Consider the following 20968-nt stretch of genomic DNA (forward strand, 5'->3'; position numbering starts at 1 on the left):
CAGGAAGAATCCAAGTGCTGTATAAGGGATTTCTTTTAAACTCTTTTTTTTTTTTTTCTGAAATGATTTTGGATTAACAGAAAAGTTGACAAGATAGTACATAGTTTCCATATGCCCATCACACAATTTCTTTTATTTTTAATTATAAGAATTATGTTAATTTACAAATTTACCAAAATAATATCTTATGGTAGAAAGTATTTATGCCAAAACCTTTATTCTGACATGCTAACAAAGTAGAACTGGAGGCTGAGAAGGTCATAAGGGAAAGAAGCCAAAAGGAACAAAGACTAAAGGAGAAAAATTGGGGTTAACTTGCGTTCTCGTGAAGACTTGATACTTCACTGTGTATAAAACAGCTCCCTGACAAATCTGAATCTGTTGGAAGAGTTAACTGAGACATGAAAGGGCAAATGTTTGCTTTTGCTTTTAGATACTAGGAAATCTTTTAAGAAATGATTAAAATCTAAGCAGTGAGAATGCTCCAGAAAGAATACAAACACTGACATTCATTTTCCATTTGACATTTTCCAATGTCTATAAATGCTATTGATTTCAAATTCTAAATTATTTCACTTCTGAACATGCCTTGTAGAATTATTACAATGCTGCTTGTGTGGGCTTGTAATTATTGATTGTGGCATTATACTCTCCATAAATGTGCCATTGTGAATAATTAAACTTGTTAGCATTTTGTTTGCCTACAGTCTTTAGAGTGCTAGCCCCTTTTTGGCAATCACAAATATGTTTCTCTAGTTCAGTGTGTGCTAGATATGGGACACATATCATTTTTTCTTGAAACTTTTTAATAGTTTGCCATTTTAAAATTTCAAATCTTAAGAGCTGTTCTGTAACAATTTAGCTTTTAGGAAATAATAACTCTGGGAATCTTATGATTTGTATTTTGGAGTTTATAAATAAATGATCTTCTAGAATGTAAACAGGAGGCCTTTTTCAAGCCACTTACTGCCTGTGAGCATGCTATTTCTCACACTTTATTCTTGTTGCCTATGGGCTTTCCTGATGGCTTCCCAGTGGTCAAGAATCTTCCTGCAATGCAGGAGATGCAGGTTCAATCCCTGGGTCAGAAATATCCCCTAGGGAAGGAAATGACAACCCACTCCAGTGTCCTTGCCTAGGAAATCCAATGGACAGGGGAGCCTGCTGGACTAGAGTCCATGGGGTCACAAAAGAGTCAGACATAACTTAGCAACTCAACAGCAATGACAATTACAATTCTTTTTGCCTAGAGTAAAACAAATATTAGTGTTAGAAAAGAGAAATGCAGTGTGACTGCTGGCCTTAGTTACACCCATTGCAGATATCCTTGAAAATATTAGAAAGATTGATATAGTCCTAGATGACTTCTGTCAGCTATGCTACACAATTGCAAAGAGTCTCTGAGCTCTGTTGAGAAAAATAACATATAGCAATTTTGGCAAAATCTGTTTAGAAAAGTCTCTCCCCTTGAGGCATAGAAACTGTGTTCTAGCCATGCCTCTGGAACCAAATTTAGCACATCTGTGATGCCCATGCCCGATTCTGAGTGGTCCAATGCTGTTTGAAGTCATTATGCACAATTTAAGCATTTGGATGATGAAACACAGCAACAATATAAACTGAATGAGCATCTATGAATGAGGAAAAACATATGCATCCCATTTCTGTTTAGATATGTATATTAGATACTGACTATATATCCTTTTTCTACCAAGTTGGTCCTGATAATAGGCTCTCTCCTTTTCATGCATGCAGAAGTTAGCTAAATGCCATTTGGCAACGAGTTGAATCATCCAAGGTGGTACACTTGCCAATTCAGCCTAAATAGCCATGCCAATTGACAAAGTAATGACCTCAATTTGACAAGAGCCTGAAATTTCATCAGAAAACATAAAAGATTGGAAAAGCAGCAAATAGGGAGAGGGTTTTTTCGTTTCAAACCCCTCATAGACTTGACATAAGCTCTAAGCCAAATATTCTTTAAAGATTCAGCTGGGAAGATCAGTTTATGATTACAAGGTTTTAATAGGAATAACACCCTCGACCACTCGCTCTCTTGTTTTGAAGAGGTAAAGATATACTCAAATAGCAATTTGAACATAAAGTGCAGAAACAGAAGCTCTCATTATATGTTCACAATATTTATGATCAGTTGATGACATTTTTGAAATTTGGCTCTGGAGTCTTACTCAGTACAACAGTCAGCAAAAGGCCAGACAGCCTTTGCAGCTTACTGGAGTTGTATCTTTCTACATGAAGCAGTGCTTAGCATGTCTGGCTAATTTAGGGGCTGTGCTTTAAATCTACAGCCTGGCCATAATACCCGTCTTTATGTTTACATCCCTTTTGTACTCCATTAATCTTTATTCTTAACAATCAGTAACATCACTGATGGTGTATATTTGTTCATGTACATGCTTACATAGGATGTATATGGCATCTTTAAAAGCATTGCTTTCAAGAATATTTTATGGAGATTACAAGCATTGAAGAGGCCAAGAACATCATAAAAAGTACTTCTGATGGGTCATCTTGTTCTCAATATTTCTCTTTCATGATGTACTACAGATCTTTAGTCCTGTTTACTTTTAGAATGTAAGATTCATTTTCTCTCAGATGTAGTTCCTGCCCACTAATGGGAAGGATGCTCTCATGTTTTGTAAAATGAAGACTTTGAGTGATCTAACCATCTAAAACTTCTTCGACATGAATCCAGCTGGGAGATGCTTACTTTTAAGATGGACATTTTTGCTACCTCTTATATATATTTACATGTTTTTTACTTTTTGTATGAAGTGCATTTTATATAGGATACAGTGCACAAATGTTAAGTGTTCAGCTAAATTACCATTGACTATTGTCTACATTTGTAGTAACCACAGGGGCTCAGGTGGTTCAGTGGTGAAGAATCCACCCGCCAGTGCAGGAGAAACATATTCAGTCCCTGGGTCAGGAAGCTCCCCTGGAGGAGGAAATTGCAACCCACTTCAGTATTCTTCCTTAGAAAATCCCATGGATAGAGAAGTTTGGTGGGGTACAGTCTTTGGGATCAGAAAGCGTCAGACCCTACTGAGCAACCGAGCATGCATGGATTAACTACAGTTTGAAATAGAATAGAGTATATTTCTTTCATACCTGAAAATTCTCTTGGTACTGCTTGACAGTCAGTTCCTCCACCATATATTATATGAAGTTTAAGAATAGTTAAATATATATTAAATGTAAGTAATAAATATAAATCAAATATAAATAAATAATAATATAAATATAAATGAATAATAAAAATAAATTAAATATTAATATTAAATATAAATATTAATATTAAATATATATTTAACTATTCTTAAACTTCATATAAATGAAATAATTTATTCATTCTTTCTGTCTCCCTCTTCCTCACACTCCTACCACTGTGTGTGTGTGTGTGTGTGTATGTGTGTGTAATCTTTGGGTTCATTTACTCAACTATCACATTTTTCATATCCATCTATGTTGTTGTAGGTACCAGTAGGCATGTCCTTTTTATTGCTGATAATTTTCACTAAATTGATTAACCACAATTTGCTTATCCATTCTCTTGTTGATGGACATTTGGGTGGTTTCCAGTTTGGGGCTATTATAAACATTCTTGTACGTACAATTTTGTAGTCTTATTTTCATTTCTCCTGGGCAAAAGTTTAGGAGTGAAATTGCTGAGTCATAGGATAGAGATATGTTTAATTTTTAAAGAGATTTTCAAACAATTATCCAAAGTGATTTTCTCATTTTGTACTCTAGTTAGCAATATATGAGAGTTCTACTTGTTCCACACTTTTGTCAATGTTTGGTGTTATCAGTCTTCTTGATTTTTACCTATTTTCTAATAAGTGTGGAGTGGAGGCTCATGTAGGTTTTGATTTGTATTTCTCTAACATGGACTCGATGCACATGAGTTTGAGTAAACTCCGGGAGTTGGTGATGGACAGGGAGGCCTGGCGTGCTGCGATTCATGGGGTCGCAAAGTATCGGATACGACTGAGCAACTGAACTGAACTGAACTGAATATGGAGTGACTTTACATGTACTCATTGTCCATTTATATGTCTTTTTTAAAAAACATCTGATCAAGTTTTGCTTATTTTAGTTATTACTCATCTTGTAATTATTGTTTTATAGGAACTCTTTATATACTTTAGATATAAGTTCTTTTTTAAATTTATGTATGTAAATGTAATTAATTTTTATAGACTTTGGCTTGTTTACTGATTTTTTATAAAATCTAGTTTATCAATATTTTATAATTTAGTAACTTGTTTTAATATTCTTTCCAAAAATATCTTGCTAAACTCTAGGTTATAGAGATACTTTCCTGTATTTTTTTGTCTGTTTGTTTGTTTACCTAAAAACTTTATAACTTCAGGTTTTACATTTAGGCCTTTAATTCATTCTGAATCTTTAAAAATTTTTTGTATGCAGTAAGAGAGCAACTAGGATTTTTTTTATCCCCTTTTCTTACAAATATCCAGTTCTTCTGCACTATTTGTTAAAATGATTTTTTTTTCCCCCACTGAACTTACTTAGTGACTTAGTGACTTGGTCAAAAATCAATTGACTTTATAGTGGTGACTATTTCTAGATTCCATCCTGGTCTATATTTTTATTCTGTTATTATGATACTGGATATTTATGCAAGTCCTAAAGTGAAATAGCATCCTTGATTTATGTTTTATTTTTCATAATTGTTTTTGTTATTCTAGATAGTTTGTATTTTTATATAAATTTTAGAATTAACTTATCAGCTTCTTCAAAGACAGTTTGCTGGAATTTTATTAAAGACATTTGAGTCTATATTAATGAACAATATTGGCCCACAATTTTATTTTCTTTCAGTATATTTGTTGGATTTTGGTATCAGAATTATGCTGGCCTCATAAAATGAGTTGGGAACTATTCCTTCTTGCTCTGTCTTCTGCCAATGTTTCCATATGGTTGATATTCTTTTTTCCTTAAGAAAGTGAAGTCGCTTAGTCGTGTCCAACTCTTTGGGACCTTGTGGACTGTAGCCCACCAGCCTCCTCCATCCATGGAATTCCAGGCAAGAATACTGGAGTGGGTTGCCATTTCCTTCTCCAGGGGATCTTTCCGACCCAGGGATCAAACCCAGGTCTCCTGTATTGCAGGCAAATGCTTTAACCTCAGCCACCAGGGAAGCCCTTAAGTTTGAGAGAATTTACCATTGAAGCCATCTGGGCCTGCAGTTTGCTTGGTACAATTGTTTTATTATTATTATTGTTGTTGTTATTATTACTAATTCAATTTCTGTGATAGTTATGAGGTTGTTTTTTATTTTTATTTTCTGGTTTTTGTTGTTATCTTTGCTTAGATGTGGTTTGCTTGGAATGTGTCCATTTCATTGCAATTGTTTCATTTTTTGCATAAAGTTGTTCACAGTGTCCTTACTTTATTTATATAGTTTTTAAAATCTGTTTTGATGGTCCTGCTTACTAAGCACTTCATATGTGCTTGTCACAGAGCTACCTGCTTTACCTAGATTATCTTATTTGATTTTTACCTAGATTATCTTATTTGATTTTTACATGGTTCTATTTATGTCTATTAGATGTTCCTTCCCAGTATATGGTTTGTGCAAATAGCTGCTGGTTTCTAACTGTTCACTTGCCCGAGGAGCATCCTTGCTTATAATTCAAAGCACTAAAATATCAGGCAACACATGGATAAGCACATGTCAAGGCTAGATGACCAGTTTAAGCCCCCAGGTGCCCTCTGGTATAGAAGTTTCCAGAATATACCCATGATCTAACATAGTGTAAGAGCTCCTCTAGGTAATAGTTTAGAAGATCTTGTAAAGAAGTGTAATGTTAAATTATTTTCCCTTTCCTAAGTGCTTTATCGTGTGCTCTGTTTTAATGTTTGCTACAGATTCTTGCAATATTTATGATTTTTTTAAGACTATAACTGCATTTATGAAAATGAAAATGTATGATGCTAGTAACAGTTGTTGAATGGAATGGAACTTGTACACTCTTTCATTACATGAGCTCCCTAAGTTGTAAAAAGAGGCAACATTATTTTAATTTTAATTGCAACTTTTGTCCCTTCTGATGGGTAAAAATCCTATTACTTTTAAAATCGGACTACAAAGATCCTTGTGATCTATATAAAGGCTACAACCAGGGACATGTGTGTGTGTTTGTCACTCAGTCATGTCGGACTCTTTGTGACTCCATGGATTGTAGCCCACAGGCTCCTCTGTCCATGAAATTCTCCAGGCAAGAATACTGGAATGGGTTTCCATTTCCTTCTCCAGCGGTCTTCACAAACCAGGGATCAAACCTGGGTCTCCTGCATTGCAGGCAGATGCTTTTACCATCTGAGCTACTACATAGACTATATATTCTGTTTAGTTTCCTTAGAGAAATATTTTTTATTAGCATTGAGATAAGTCTGGGCTTCTTTCATTTTATTATATCTTTTTTCAGACACTGTTGAAATTCATAGAAATTCAAAAATTCTCATGCCAACTAAGTATTTTAAAAATCAGTTTTTAAAATAAAGTATCATATATAAATTCATAACAATAGCTGGGGGAGTGTGGGTGTTGCCTTCTGCTCACCAGGCAACACCCCCATGCAACCCAAACTCATTGTATATGGTTCCCCAACCTGAGAGGCTACTTTAGTTTTGTTATTTATGCAAGAGTCTCAGAAACATGAATTATTCCTTACTGTAACTGCAATTTTGCTCACCTTGTCCCCGACCCTTGCCAGAATTTGAAATATCCTACTTCTGAACCCCAAACCTACCTACTCGTCTCTCAAGAGCCTAGCTGGTATCCTGAATCTCTCACAAAGCCTTTCTGAACCACTTCAGTCTTCCTGGATCATCCTGTTCTCTGAGTTTCAGCAGTTCTTCAGTCTGCTTCACATAATCAGGATGTGAACATGCTTTGTCCATATCTTCATTACAGCTACTTTGTCTCATTAGTTCAATGAGAGGAAAGACTTTTATTGCTGCCTTTTGGCAACTGACATCATATTAGGTACAAGAAATAATTTTGACTAACAGTGATTTCTCATTTTTTACCCTATTGAAATATAGGAAGAAATTTTTCCTGTCACTTAGTTGAGAGGGCAGTTACGGATCAGTAGAGCAAATATTGGTGAATAGAGCTCGTACTTTCCAAAGTGCCTAGTCAGTTTACAGGAGCACTGGCTCTCAGAGGGTTCCAATAGGGTCCAGCTGGAGATGACCTTGTCCATATTATTATCTTTAAACACATGTCAGAACACCTTTCATCAAAAAGTCTATGGATAGCAAATGTTAGAGAGGATGTGAAGAAAAGGGAACCCTTGTACCTGTTGGTGGGAATGTAAACTGGTGCAGCTACCATGGAAAACAGTATGGAGTTTCTTCAAAAAAACTAAAAACAAGACTACCATATGATCCAGCAATTCCACTCCTGGGTACCTATCTGAAACAAATGAAAACACTAATTCAAAAACATGCATGCATCTGGTGTTTATAGCAGCACCATTTATAATAGCCAAGATATGGAAGCAGCCCAAGTGACCATCAATAGTCTAATGGATGAGAAGGTGGGATATACACAGTGGAATACTATTCAGCCATAAAAAATGAAATCCTGCCATTTGCAGCAATGTGGATAGAGATAGAGAACATTTTATCTATTGAAATAAGTCAGAGAAAAACAAATACTGTATATCACTTATATGTGGAATCTAAAATATATTACAAATGAATATATGCAAAACAGAAACAGACTCACAATATAAAAACAAGCTAGTGGTTTCTGATGAAGAGAGGGGAAGGGCAAGGGGCAGAATAGGGGAATGAGATTAAGAGATACAAACTACTGTGTATAAAATAGATAGGCAACAAGGATGTATTGTATAGCACAGGAAACTAAGCTATGCTCTTGTGATAACATTTAATGGAGTATAGTCTGAAAATACTGAATCATTGTGCTATAGACCTGAAATTAATATATTATTGTAAATTAACTATAGTTCAATAAAAAAGTTTTAAGCCCATTATTATCTTTGAGAGGTGTCCACCCCCGAGAAGAGAACAAAACCTCAGTGCTTGCTGCACAGCCTGGGTTTCATCAGGCTGTGAGAAATGCAGCCTTACCATAGGGCACAGAAACTTACACTGGTAATTCATTGTCAAATAAAAAGAATGAGAATAAAAGGAAAATTCTGATGGTAGAGCAGGTGCGACCATGGACACCCTGTCCATGAAAACACCCACACTACACACGGAGTACAGAGTTTCAGAAAGGAAAGAAATATATGGCATTCCAAAGAAAGAGAGAATATGATCCTAACGAATGTGAGAACTCTTTTTGTTATTTTTTATGTCTTGAGAAAAAGGCTCATTTTTAATTGTCCTGGGTCTCCAAGAGCAAAGCCTACTTCTTCTAGTTATCAACATTACCATTTTAAACTACCTCTTTCTCTTCTTCAAATAACCATTTTTGAACACGCAGACTGTGAGATTTTTATGTGGTTTCATAACATTTGTCCTGAACATCCTTAAGCAAAATCATATGAAAAATATTTATACACCAAATTTGCTAACTCATAGTTCTGAATCTCTTCACCTAGGAAATACGTGTATTATTAAATAGTCATATATGTATATTTATAGGTAAATTTGTTGCTTTCATAGGTTTATAGCATTGCCAGAAGTACTTCAACAAAAGAGACAGAAGGATATGGTAATCTGGAAATAAAGAAAAACCCTCAAATTCAAACCCATCAATGTGTTTTATGGTCACATTGTGAACTAATTGTTTTATTGCTATAATGTGTTACTTCACTACATGATGCTGTCTTTCTTATGTACATATGCTATTTAACTTTTCTGAGCCTGAATTTCTTTATCTGTACAGAGGGAATAATGCATATACGACTTATTGTGAAGATAGACATAATGTGTAAGTAACTTAGTACTGAAAGTGAAAATGTTAGTCACTCAGTTAGGTATGACTCTTTGCGACCCCATGGACCATAGTCTGCCAGGCTCCTCTGTCCATGGAAATCTCCAGTCCCGAGTACTAGAGTGGGTTGCCATTCCCTTCTCGAGGAGATCTTCCCGATTCAGGGATCAAACCCAGGTCTCCTGCATTGCAGGCAGATTCTTTACGATCTGAGCTAACTTAGTAGTTCAGTTTAGTTCAATCGCTCAGTCATGTCCAACTCTTTGCGACCCCATGAACTACATAACACCAGGCTTACCTGTCCATCACCAACTCCTGGAGCTTGTTCAAACACGTGTCCATCGAGTCCATGATGCCATCCAACTGTCTCACCTTCTGTCGTCCCCTTCTCCTCCTACCTTCAGTCTTTCCCATCATCAGGGTCTTTTCCAGTGATTCAGTTCTTTGCATTAGGTGACCAATGTATTGAACCTTCAGTTTCAGCATCACTCTGTCCAGTGAATATTCAGGACTGATTTCTTTTAGGATGGACTGGTTGGATCTCCTTAGAGTCCAAGTAACAAGAGTCTTCTCCAACACCACAGTTCAAAAGCATCGATTCTTCATCGCTCAGCCTTCTTTATGGTCCAACTCTCATATCCATACATGACTACTGGAAAAACACTAGCTTAACTAGACAGACCTTTGTTGGCAAAGTGATTTCTCTGCTTTCTAATATGCTGTCTGGGTTGGTCATAGCTTTTCTTTCAAGGAACAAGCATCTTCTAATTTAATGGTTGTAATTACCATCTGCAGTGACTTTGGAGCCCAAGAAAATAAAGTGTCACTGTTTCCATTGTTTCCCGTTCTATTTGCCATGAAGTGGTGGGACTGGATGCCATGACCTTAGTTTTTTGAAGGCTGAGTTTTAAGCCAACTTTTTCACTCTCCTCTTTCACTTTCGTCAAGAGGCTCTTTAGCTCTTCTTCACTTTCTACCATAAGGGTGGTGTCATCTGTATATCTGAGGTTATTGATATTTCTCCCAGCAGTCTTGATTCTAGCTTGTGCTTCATCCAGCCTGGCATTTCATATGTTGTACTCTGCATGTAAGTTAAATAAGCAGGGTGACAATATACAGCTTTGATGTACTCCTTTTCCTATATGGAACCAGTCTGTTGTTCCATATCCAGTTCTAACTGTTGCTTCCTGACCTGCATACAGACTTCTCAATAAGAAGGTTAGGTAGTTGGTATTCCCATCTCTTTCAGAATTTTCCACAATTTGTTTTGATCCACACAGTCAAAGGCTTTGGCATAGTCAATAAAGCATAAGTAGATGTTTTTTTCTGGAACTCTCTTGTTTTTTCTACGATCCAACGGATGTTGGCAGTTTGATCTCTTATTCCTCTGGCTTTTCTAAATCCAGCTTGAACATCTGGAAGTTCTCAGTTCACATACTATTGAAGCCTCACTTCAACAAAGAGAATTTTGAGCATTACTTTGCTAGAGTGTGGGATGAGTGCAATTGTGTGGTAGTTTGAGCATTTTTTGGCATTACCTTTCTTTGGGACTGGAATGAAAACTGGCCTTTTTCAGTCCTGTGGTCACTGCTGAGTTTTCCAAATTTGCTGGCATATTGAGTGCAGCACTTTAACAGCATCATCTTTTAGGATCTGAAATAGCTCAGCTGGAATGCCATCACCTCTACTAGCTTTGTTCAAAATGGTTTCCTAAAGCCTACTTGACTTTGGACTCCGGGATATCTGGTCTAGGTGAGTGATCACACCATCATGGTTATCTGGGTCATGAAGATCTTTTTTGTATAGTTCTCTGTGTAATCTTGTCATCTCTTCTTAATCTCTTCTGCTTTTGTTAGGTCCATACTATTTCTGTCCTTTATTGAGCCCATCTTTGCATGAAATGTTCCCTTGGTATCTCTAATTTTCTTGAAAAAGTCTCTAGTCTTAGTAGAGTACCTGGTATTCAGTAGATTCTCAACAGTATTTTCTTTTAGCTATAAAATGATACGGCCATTGGTTTTGAATTCTAGTCCTGTTTTATCATATGAAGGCCTACAGCTTAAAAACTGTGACAGTCTCAGAGAGTTTTATCTCTGATGACTCAGAAACACACCATGAGCCCTTATCAGTAGGTCTTAGAATAGGGAGCTGAATAACAAGGAAGAAGCTGAGATCCAAACCCTGGTCCATTTTAAATGCTAAATACCAGCTGAGATGTAAAAGCAGTTTATAGTTCTTCTTGATAACTCTGCTTTGAAAATTTGCATCATTTTGTAAGTAAGAACATACTTAAATATTTTAAAAATTAGAGTAAGAAAAATTCTCTACTTATTTCTCTTGTGTGGAGGTTACTGAACAAATAATATGATGAGTATATTTTACATATTCATAGATTCACATGATTTTAATTAACATCAGCCAATTGCATGAACCAATTTGCAAAACTTTCTATTCTTGTTTCCAAAGAGAATACATATGTTGTAGCATCTACTATGAACACTAAACCAAGTTGGAAATAGCAGCAATGTACTTATTTCAGTAATCTTTTTTCTTTTGTCTGTGTGTCTTTACTCAGTGTTAAGATGTCTGCATACTGGATTTCTTTCTAAATCTGAATGTCCTTGCTGACCATATTGAAGAATGTGCTTACTGTACTGTTTCATTAAACCGCTGTGTTATCGGGTAATTGTTTAAGCATAATGCCATAGCACTATCAAAAGGAAAGGTGAACTAATGGCATTTGCAAATGTCAGGGATTATCTTAACACTTTTATTATAGTTTATAAAAAAGTAGGTTCAGGGCATTTCATGGCAATTATTTCTACAGAAATTGGTTATTTAAATAAATTGCTAATTATCTGAAGAGGACAGTATTGAAAATGCTACTAATGAGTTGTTTAATAAGTGTAGCTTGTGGTGGCCACCTACAGGTTGAAAATAGAAAGAACATATAGAATAATTATGCCCAGGTATCACATATAAATACCCTATATTTTTCCTTCTAGTAATAAATTCAAGGAAATGTGTCTCTTCATGCCATCCTTTGAGCCTTGGACAGTGTAGTTAGTTCCTAAGTTTTTCATAGATTATTATTTTGTTCTAAATAATAATAATTTGTTCTAAATTTCGTTTGCTTCCATAATTATCTTTGTGTTATAATCCCTAAATACAATTTCATTATAATTTATAATCCAAACTTGGTGCTTTTAGAGTGAAAGAGGATGGTATTTATAATTACATCATGTAATTACAAATAAATATAGGTGTGACAAACTGGGAATCTCCTAGGCAAGCTAGGTCATAAATTACTATTATTTCTATCTAATTCCTAGCCAACAATTAAGATAATACTCGTATTCTTGCTTTTATCATACGTGGACAACAATTCTTTATTAGTTACAAAATTAGTTGCAAAATTTAGTCTTTTTTTTTTTTAGTTTATTGAAGTATATTTGACTTATCCTTTTCCAGAGGATTTTCCCAATCCAGGGATTGAACCCAGGTCTCCCACTTTGCAGGCAGACGCTTTACCATCTGAGCCACCAGGGAAGCCCATATTGAATGCATTGAATGTTAAAATTTGACTTTCACTTATAATTAATCCTTTTATGTGTTAGCTTCATCACTGGTATCTATTGGGAAACTACAGAGCATATAAAATAACTCCTTAAAATACCATGACAAAGTATCCTGGAATTTTTAATTGGCAGAGATCATATAATCCAATACTTTCTATAGTACAGAGGTCTTTTCTACTGGCCACTACCTGCCAAATACCCACTTAGTTTCAACTGATAGGGGCATACCAATGTAGCTACTTCTGTCGCTGAATTTGCAATTGGAAAATTTTAATATTAATTAATGATAAAAAAAATAGCAAAATAAAACCAAAAGTGTGTGCTTAACCATAGGTTCTAGTTATCTTTTGAGATAAAAAATGGATGGAATCTTTCTTCATGATTATCTCTTAAATACTTGAAGACAACCATTAGATTATTAATACTTTCAGCCATTTTATATACCACACACATACATATTATTGTTTAAAATTTTTATTTAAAAATCAATTTTATTGTAGCCAAAACAGTGGAATTAACTTTACATAATAAACTATTTACATATAATATATGTGTATACATACACGTTTTAAGTTATGGGGATTGAGTTTATTTTGGCAGATATTGTTAAACAAAATTAAAGTTGCATACTTTAGTAATATAACTCAATATCCTTAATTGGTAGAAGTATGATACATATTCTTGCTCTCTTGTGTTCTGCTAAATTACTGTAGCCTAAACTACTTCATAAAACTGACAGTTAGCTTTACTGAAATTTAACTTTACTGATTTTGTTTACCCTTTGATTCCAAACAAAACTGTTTATATGCTTTTTGTATCTCTGGTTCCATCTCATTATGTGTGTGTGTCTGTGAAAGTGAGAGAGACAGGGACAGAGATCACAGTCATTCTGTTCACTCTGTTTTGGATATATTCTGTTAATATTTTACTTAAAATATTAGATATAGAACCAAAAGTACTCTTCTGATTGTACAGAGAGTAGAAGCACTGCACATCTTTTATGTAAAAGTTTCACAGCACAGAATCTTGAAAATGCCTATTCCTGTATTGTTTTAGATGCATTATAAAAAAAAAGTCATTTTTTCATTGCAGAAGTGAATCGTAATCACTCTCTTACCTAAAAGAATCAAATAATATAGAAATATAGATATCAAACTTGAAAGTTCTTCTTCTGCCTGTTTCCCCAGAGATAATTATTAGCAGTTTAAAACACAGTATTCTATGCATTTACATGTCCACATACTAAGTGTAATCATATTTTTTCTTTACCTAAAATGGGACCACACCCTATATATTGTTCTGCTACTTGTGATTTAACACATTAACTATGTATCCTAGAGATATTTCCATGTCAATTTTAAAGGTTTCCTGCAACATCATACATGAATGAACTGTAATTTATTTTCTATCATAAATACTAGTGATTATTTAGGTTGTTTTTCACTGTTTTGTTATATAAAAGAGTATTTCTAGGAACATCTTTATACATGTAACTTTGTATCTATGCATAGTGGATTATATTTCTCAAAGTGGGATTTCAGGATAAGACATATACCTTTAGACATTGCAATTGCATTATAAATCTATTAAAAGTTCTTCACACAAATAAATGCATTTGCAGTCATAGACTTAAACTATATGTTTTGGAAATGAAATGACTTAGGATCTCCAAATTTACTCTCTAGAATGTTAACTAACACCCCTTAAGTAGTAAGTGTTTAACCCCACATGTTTATAGTGAATGCTTATTTCTCTGATCAATTTTCTGACTTCAGTAGTAATATCAGTCTCTATATACTACAACCAGGCACTGGACTGAATGCTTTACACAAACTGTATCATGTAATAGTCCCCAGGTTGCTATGACATTACTGTTATTGATGTTCCTGTTTCACAGATACCAAAAACTGATGTTCTAGGAAGCTGAGGAGCTTGCTCAAAGTCACAATTGTGTAAAGTAATAGAGTCAAGACTTACATCTGCTTGGGTGGACTTTAGAAGCCATCTGAGCATTAGACTATAGGCAGTACTGCCACTGGCTTTCTGAAGGTGATGCTCATCATAATTGCTGCACTGTCAGTTCACAGTTCAAAAGTATGGACTCCACACAGAGACTTGATCTTTAAACTTTTAAACTGTGACATCAAACAAGTTTTATTCAGGTTGAAGTATACTTTCTTCACATACATGATAGCATCTACCTGCACAGCACTGCAAGGGTTAAAACACATGCTGTATATGAAGCCCCAGTCTCCGTGTCAAGCATCAGGGAATTTGGAAATTACTTCATGAGCAAGCACCCAGAGAGGTAAATGTCCCCTTCTTTGGTAAATAGTATTAATTCTATTGCTTTAAAATAAAATGTCTAGCACATTCTAGGTACCAAATTATTGAATATGAATCGACTGTGAACATATTGAATATGTTATGAAGCAGATAAATAGTTATAAAGATATAAAGACTGGGAGAAATTTTCTTGAAATACTTAACAAAAATTAAAACATTTCATAAGAAAAATTTTAGTTTTTCAATAAACCTGAAATAACAATATAAAACAACTGGTTTTCTCTCTCCCATTTCTCCCGTTTAGATTTCACATCTCTTGATATAACCCTGATCCTTCTGGTACTTCAGTTTCTGGTTGAATTATGCTAATTTTCTTAGGGGACTTTAATCCGTGTGTAGAGATGTATTTTTAATTAGTTGTGCTTTACATATTTATCAGTATATTAGGTTCATTAACATTTTAAAGTTGTTTTAAAGTATAAATTGTTGGTGCTTGATTTATGTGTTTTATAAAAATCAATCTCTCAACTCCTAAATCCTTGAAAGTGTTGATTTGCTACCACTTTCTTTCTTCTGGGTGATGTTAAAACTGTTAACAATTAGGCAGTCAAAGTTCAATTTCTAATGAATTTGTTATCCACTTAATTCATTATATTTTAATTAATGTAAGCAAATTAAAACTACATTTTCTTTTTGTATACACAGTGAGCACGAGTGAGTATTATAACCCAATTTCTGTTTTATTGCCAGCTAGAGCTATTATCAGGGAGTTTATTGTGGACTTAGCTCTAACAATTAATTCTGTAACAGTAGCTGTCCTGGAAGTCAAATGATTAAGGCAAAAACAAACAGAATTAAACTCAATTATTCAAAATTTCAGTTATCCAAAAATTAGCATATATTCCACACTGTCTTGCCCATTAAAAAAGTCTTCTCTTCAAGGATTTAGTCATGCTAAATAAAGTTCTGCTTACTTCTCACAAATAAACTCAAGTTCTGATGTCATTAAAAATTTTGCATATTGATTTAGTGCATGAACCTTTTGATTCTCAAAAAAAATGTAATATATGGATGTCTGTATTTGAGATTTTTAGCTTTGGAGTCAGTTAATCCTACCAGCATTATGATATCACTCCATAAAAGCTGCTAGAGATGGGGAAAAGAAGCAGGAGATGGTTCTCCTAAGGGAGCAGAGGTTATAAAGTTTCATCATCCTAAGCATCATGCTTTTGTCTACAATAAAAAAAATTGCATTACTAAGCACGCAGCAACAACATGGAAGTCATGAAGTAAACTAAATAAATGCTCCCTCTGAAATCAATTGTCGTTTTAGGGTAGTACAGGTTATATTAGCAAACATCTGTATAATATTTGGCACTTCCCTGGTGACTCAATCAGTCTGCAATACCAGAGACCCAGGTTTGATCCCTGGGTCAGGAAGATCCCCTGGAGGAGGAAATGGCAACCCACTTCAGTATTCTAGCCTGGAGAATCCTATGGACAGAGGAACCTGGCAGGCTACAGTCTATGAGGTGGCAAAGAGTCAAACACAACTGAAGCGACTTAGCACACGCATATAATCTTTATCATGAGCTAGCCCTATATATATATACATATATATATACACACACACACACACATACATATATAAAATTAATCCTCAGAACAGCTCTGTGAAGTTATTAAAGTTTTATTATTTTATAGATTAAAAGATTAAGAAATTTTCACAAGATTACACAGCTTGTAAATAGTGGAGCTAGAATTTTAAACTAAACAGTTGACCATGTTGTTTCTTTGATATTGTGACTGGTTCATCTTCAAATTCCCTTCCTTCGAGGATTTATTTTAATAGTAATTATAAAATATATGATGTTTAAATGAATGCGAAGTTTTCCTAATGGTACATGTCTTGGCATCAGTGTTGGAACTCACAGGTCTGGTTCACATTTGTTTGTTTCTTTGTTTCCTCAAAATGTGAGGATTCAGGATGGCTAACTTTCCTTGGTGCATCCCACACATTTGAAACGGAAACACTTGATGTAACTGAATTCTCCATCAGGCCCATCTGGTTATCCCATGTAGATGAAGACTTAATTTAAATTGCATATTGCCTATTAGTTAATTTAAGCTAATAGGATTTCAATTTTTTAAGTTTAAACCTTGTTGTTTTCTTTAGGATGTAGTCTACTTTTAATTCCTTGAGCTTCTCGAACTGGCCTCTTCCTCCCTGGTTTTTTATCTAAAATCACTAATTACCATAGCAGTGCCAAAAAAAAAAATTATCTCAATAATCATGATTCTGAAAATCTTTATGCATTTTAATTAACATATGTATAATCTTGTGTGGTATTGATATATGTGACCAGAAGTTTTATTTTTATATTGAATCTATTATTTCCTCATTTCTGTCATTTTAAAACTAAAAAAATTTCTGTATAGCAATTTGAAAGATCTTTTTATGTACCTTCAGTTTCCTTCCAAAAACCTTTCATGCTAGATAAAAGTCATTTTTAAACCCATTCCCCACAAAAAATGCTAAGAACAGGTAGATTATATTTCATTTAAATCAAGTTATAAAGAAAACCAATCAAATAGAATTTATAATGGAAATTAAAACTGAATTTACTATTACCCAGCAACAGAAGGATCCATTTCTTCATTTTTGGATCACATTTCCTCGGAGAACATAATTACTCTTAATTTTTAAAAAGATACCTTTATTAGTTTGAAAGGTTTTCATGTTCATTAGGTAAATTAGAAAAGCTTTAGAAAAAGAAGGGAAACATCAAGCAGAAAACATCTTATTGACCCAACTGAACATTTTAAAATGCCACTGAGGGTTTGCTGATGTTCTTTAACACCTGTGTAATAATGTTACCCTTTAAATGGAACTGGTTAAATTTTCAAAGCTGTGTTCTGGGATTTTGCCATTTGATGTCCATTAATATCAATTGGAATATGTGGCCAAATCCCTGTGTACCACTTTGAAACTTTACCCCTTAGTGTTAATGATAGTCTTCTAACAGTGCAGTTAGAAATAAATTATTTATCTGCTTAGCACAAATCTCCTTTACTCTCTAGGGTCAACTGAATAAGGAAAAAAAAAAAAAAAGAATCCCAATGTTTCTTTATTGCTTCAAAGTAACATGTGTGTAAAGGAGCCATCAACTTAGTATATATTGAACATGTCAGTTATATTATGCCAGGATAGCTATATGTCTGTCTAAAAGATTCAAGTTACAAATTCCCTAAAAATGCTTTCCTCTAAGCTTTACTCTTGAATTCCTCTTTAGTATAGCTAAAGATATGTTTTTATAAGTACGTGTCTGTGCAGTCTTTCCATGCATCCTGCTGTCCACTGTGTTCACCTTTTTCAATGATTAAAACATTCAGACTTAGAAGAAGTCACTGCTAAATATTTTAAAATAGAAATAGGGTCTTGATGTTCTGTTTCTAAATGGCCCTAACTTACTGCCTTGTATTTAAATATCAGTTATGGAATTCCGAAGTTTCAGCATTGAATATTCTTGCCTAAGAATGCTACTATCCAGAGGAAGGTATTTTTAGGTTTTGGAGCACCAAGTAGTCATTTCAACAAACATTTTGGTGTTGAATGCAAAAGCATTAGTTACACATAAATTCAGTTTCATCTGAAATGAACAGGATGAAAAGAAAACCACTGATTTTATTTTTTAAATTATGTTTATGTTTTTTAAAAAATATTTTTTCTGTTTACTTACTTACTCTTGGCTATGCTGGGTCTGCACTGATATGAGGGCTTGTGTCTAGATGCAGTGAGTAGGGCTGCTCTGTTAGTTGCGGCGTGCAGACTTCTCATTGCAGTGGTTTCTCATTGCAGCGCATGGGTTCAGCGGTTGTGGTTCCTAGGCACTAGAACACAGGCTCAATAGTTATGGCACACGAGCTTTGTTGCTCCTCGGCATGTGGGATCTTCCTGGATCGAGGATAGAACTCATGTCTCCTGCACTGGCAGGCAGGTTCTTTACCACTGAGTGACCAAGGAAGCCCAACCACTGATTTTAATGGAAGCTCTTTGTGTTGCCTTAATGGGAACACCAATAAATACATAATGAGGATACTGGTAAAGATGCTGGTGATGGTGGACGGGATGCCAAAGTACTCACCACAAAAGACTTGTTTTACCTTTCACTTGTTTGGTTGCTTGTGGAGGTCTGGTTGAGGAAATGCCACATTCTTGCACAAAAGAAACTACTTTTACTTCAGAAAATGCCTTTAAGGAACCATTGACTTATGAGTATACATCAGAAATATCAAATTACATAGCTGTATTGTGAGAACATTAATTTAATCCAGATTGTGTTAACCCTTGAGAGTCTAAGCAGTGTAATCATGTGAAATATGACCTAAAAAATGCTGTCTTCTGTCCATCCCTGCAGCTTTTATTACACTCAGCAAATAATGTATTGGTAATGTGTGGTTAAATAGTGTATAAAAAATCAAATGTACACTCTCTAATTACTGATTTCTAGTAAATTCTCTTTAACTCGGTTAAAAAGTTCTAACATATGAAAAATTAGATTAGGCTCACTGTGTTTCGTCAGATTTGGGAAAATACATGTAAAATGCAATATGGAATCTGTAAATTCATCGGCACCTTCCTTGTTTTTGCAGTATCTCGATTCACACCAGCTGCTTTATACTTCATGGAAACATGACATAACTGTGTGTCTATTTATGCACTGTATGTGATTGTTTTTCTCTTACAAAATCTGCCATTCCTTGTTCTTTCTCAAACAGATGCTTGAGTGTTCCATACAACTTTTTACACGGTACTATGTATCAAATTGTAGTATGTATGTATTGTATGCAGGAATTTGCATTGCTATGCCCACTTGCATAACATTCCTGCATGCAATAATAGCATCAAAGTCCTTAAAATAAGAATGCATCCATTTATAAATTAACATACTTTGAAACATAACAATGTTTCTGTTTTGCATACTTATGTATCTTAAATAGAGACGAAATTGAATTTTGTCTAGTACAACACTGCCATCACACAGTAGTGTTATAAGGCAATATGCTCAAGTGGTCAGTATTCTAACCATTGATCACCCTTATTTCCCATAGGCACAGCCATCAGACCTATTGCTTTGAGAGCTGTGACCACCATTGCTCGTGCTTTGCCTGGATTTCCCATTTTGGCCACTGGTGGAATTGACTCAGCTGAAAGTGGCCTTCAGTTTCTCCACAGTGGTGCTTCGGTGCTCCAGGTACTACTTGTGTTTGTCCATCCCTTCATAAAGCTCCATCTAACAAACTGTAAATTATGTAACAACAAATATGTTCTTGTAGGGTCTCTTAAGAAAGAATCCTTGTGGGATCAAATTGGGTGGCGCTCATTGAGTTTCTATAATGAGTTGAGAACAACCCTGAGGTTCATTTCCTGTCATTTCCTGTTCTTTTAAGAGCTTATAAACCCTCTATTTTTTTTTAAAAAAAAGCATATTTGTGCACCTGTATGTTTCTAAAATAAATGGGATCAGGTACCAAAATGCATACTGTGCTACTGGATAAAAACCAAATACATGTGGAGACCTGGGGAAAAGCAAAATCTTGACTGGAAAATAAAAGAAGCCCAGGGTAAGGCCAATACAATATCTCTGCTCTATGGTACTGTAAGATTGACAAAAGTGACTGTGAACTTCCTGATAGCCAAAGCGAGGAAATCACAGTTTTTCAAAATGTAGAAATAAATCAGCTGTTTACCTTCTTGTGATATAAAGCTGAGGGAGATTCTTTCATTGCTTTCATAAAAAGATACTTTGAGATGTAGTGCATCATGCTCTTATTAACCCTCTACAAATAACTTAGAAATCACTTTATTTTTTATGAATTACAACCTTGCTTTTTACATTATAATCTTGTTCAGTGTAGATGCAGCACAGTGCCTCCGTGTTTTATAGGATAAGCATTACTCTCAGGGGCCAGATACACAGGTTTCAGTGATGTGATGGGAACCAGAGATAAAATTTTTCACATGGCAAGTAGGCTGTGACTTCTGAAGTAATATTCCTTTAATATGGCTTCTTACTACCTAGCATTGATGGTAACGGGGGAGCAGAATGTTTAGCATCACTTATATTCTGTGGCAAGAATG

At 34.8% G+C, this 20968-nt stretch overlaps 1 protein-coding gene across 1 annotated transcript in view; it reads left to right on the forward strand.

Annotated features, from left to right (window-relative positions):
• The window catches only part of DPYD (dihydropyrimidine dehydrogenase), an 892784-nt gene that overhangs the window by 711728 nt on the left and 160088 nt on the right, over positions 1–20968 (forward strand). Inside the window, exon 19 of the mRNA XM_065908208.1 lies at positions 19939–20081. Coding sequence (XP_065764280.1) covers positions 19939–20081 — 143 coding nt within the window. The remainder of the gene's footprint in view (positions 1–19938; positions 20082–20968) is intronic.

The sequence above is a fragment of the Muntiacus reevesi genome, chromosome 1 (genome assembly GCF_963930625.1).
Source record: "Muntiacus reevesi chromosome 1, mMunRee1.1, whole genome shotgun sequence".
Classification (NCBI taxonomy): Eukaryota; Metazoa; Chordata; class Mammalia; order Artiodactyla; family Cervidae; genus Muntiacus; species Muntiacus reevesi.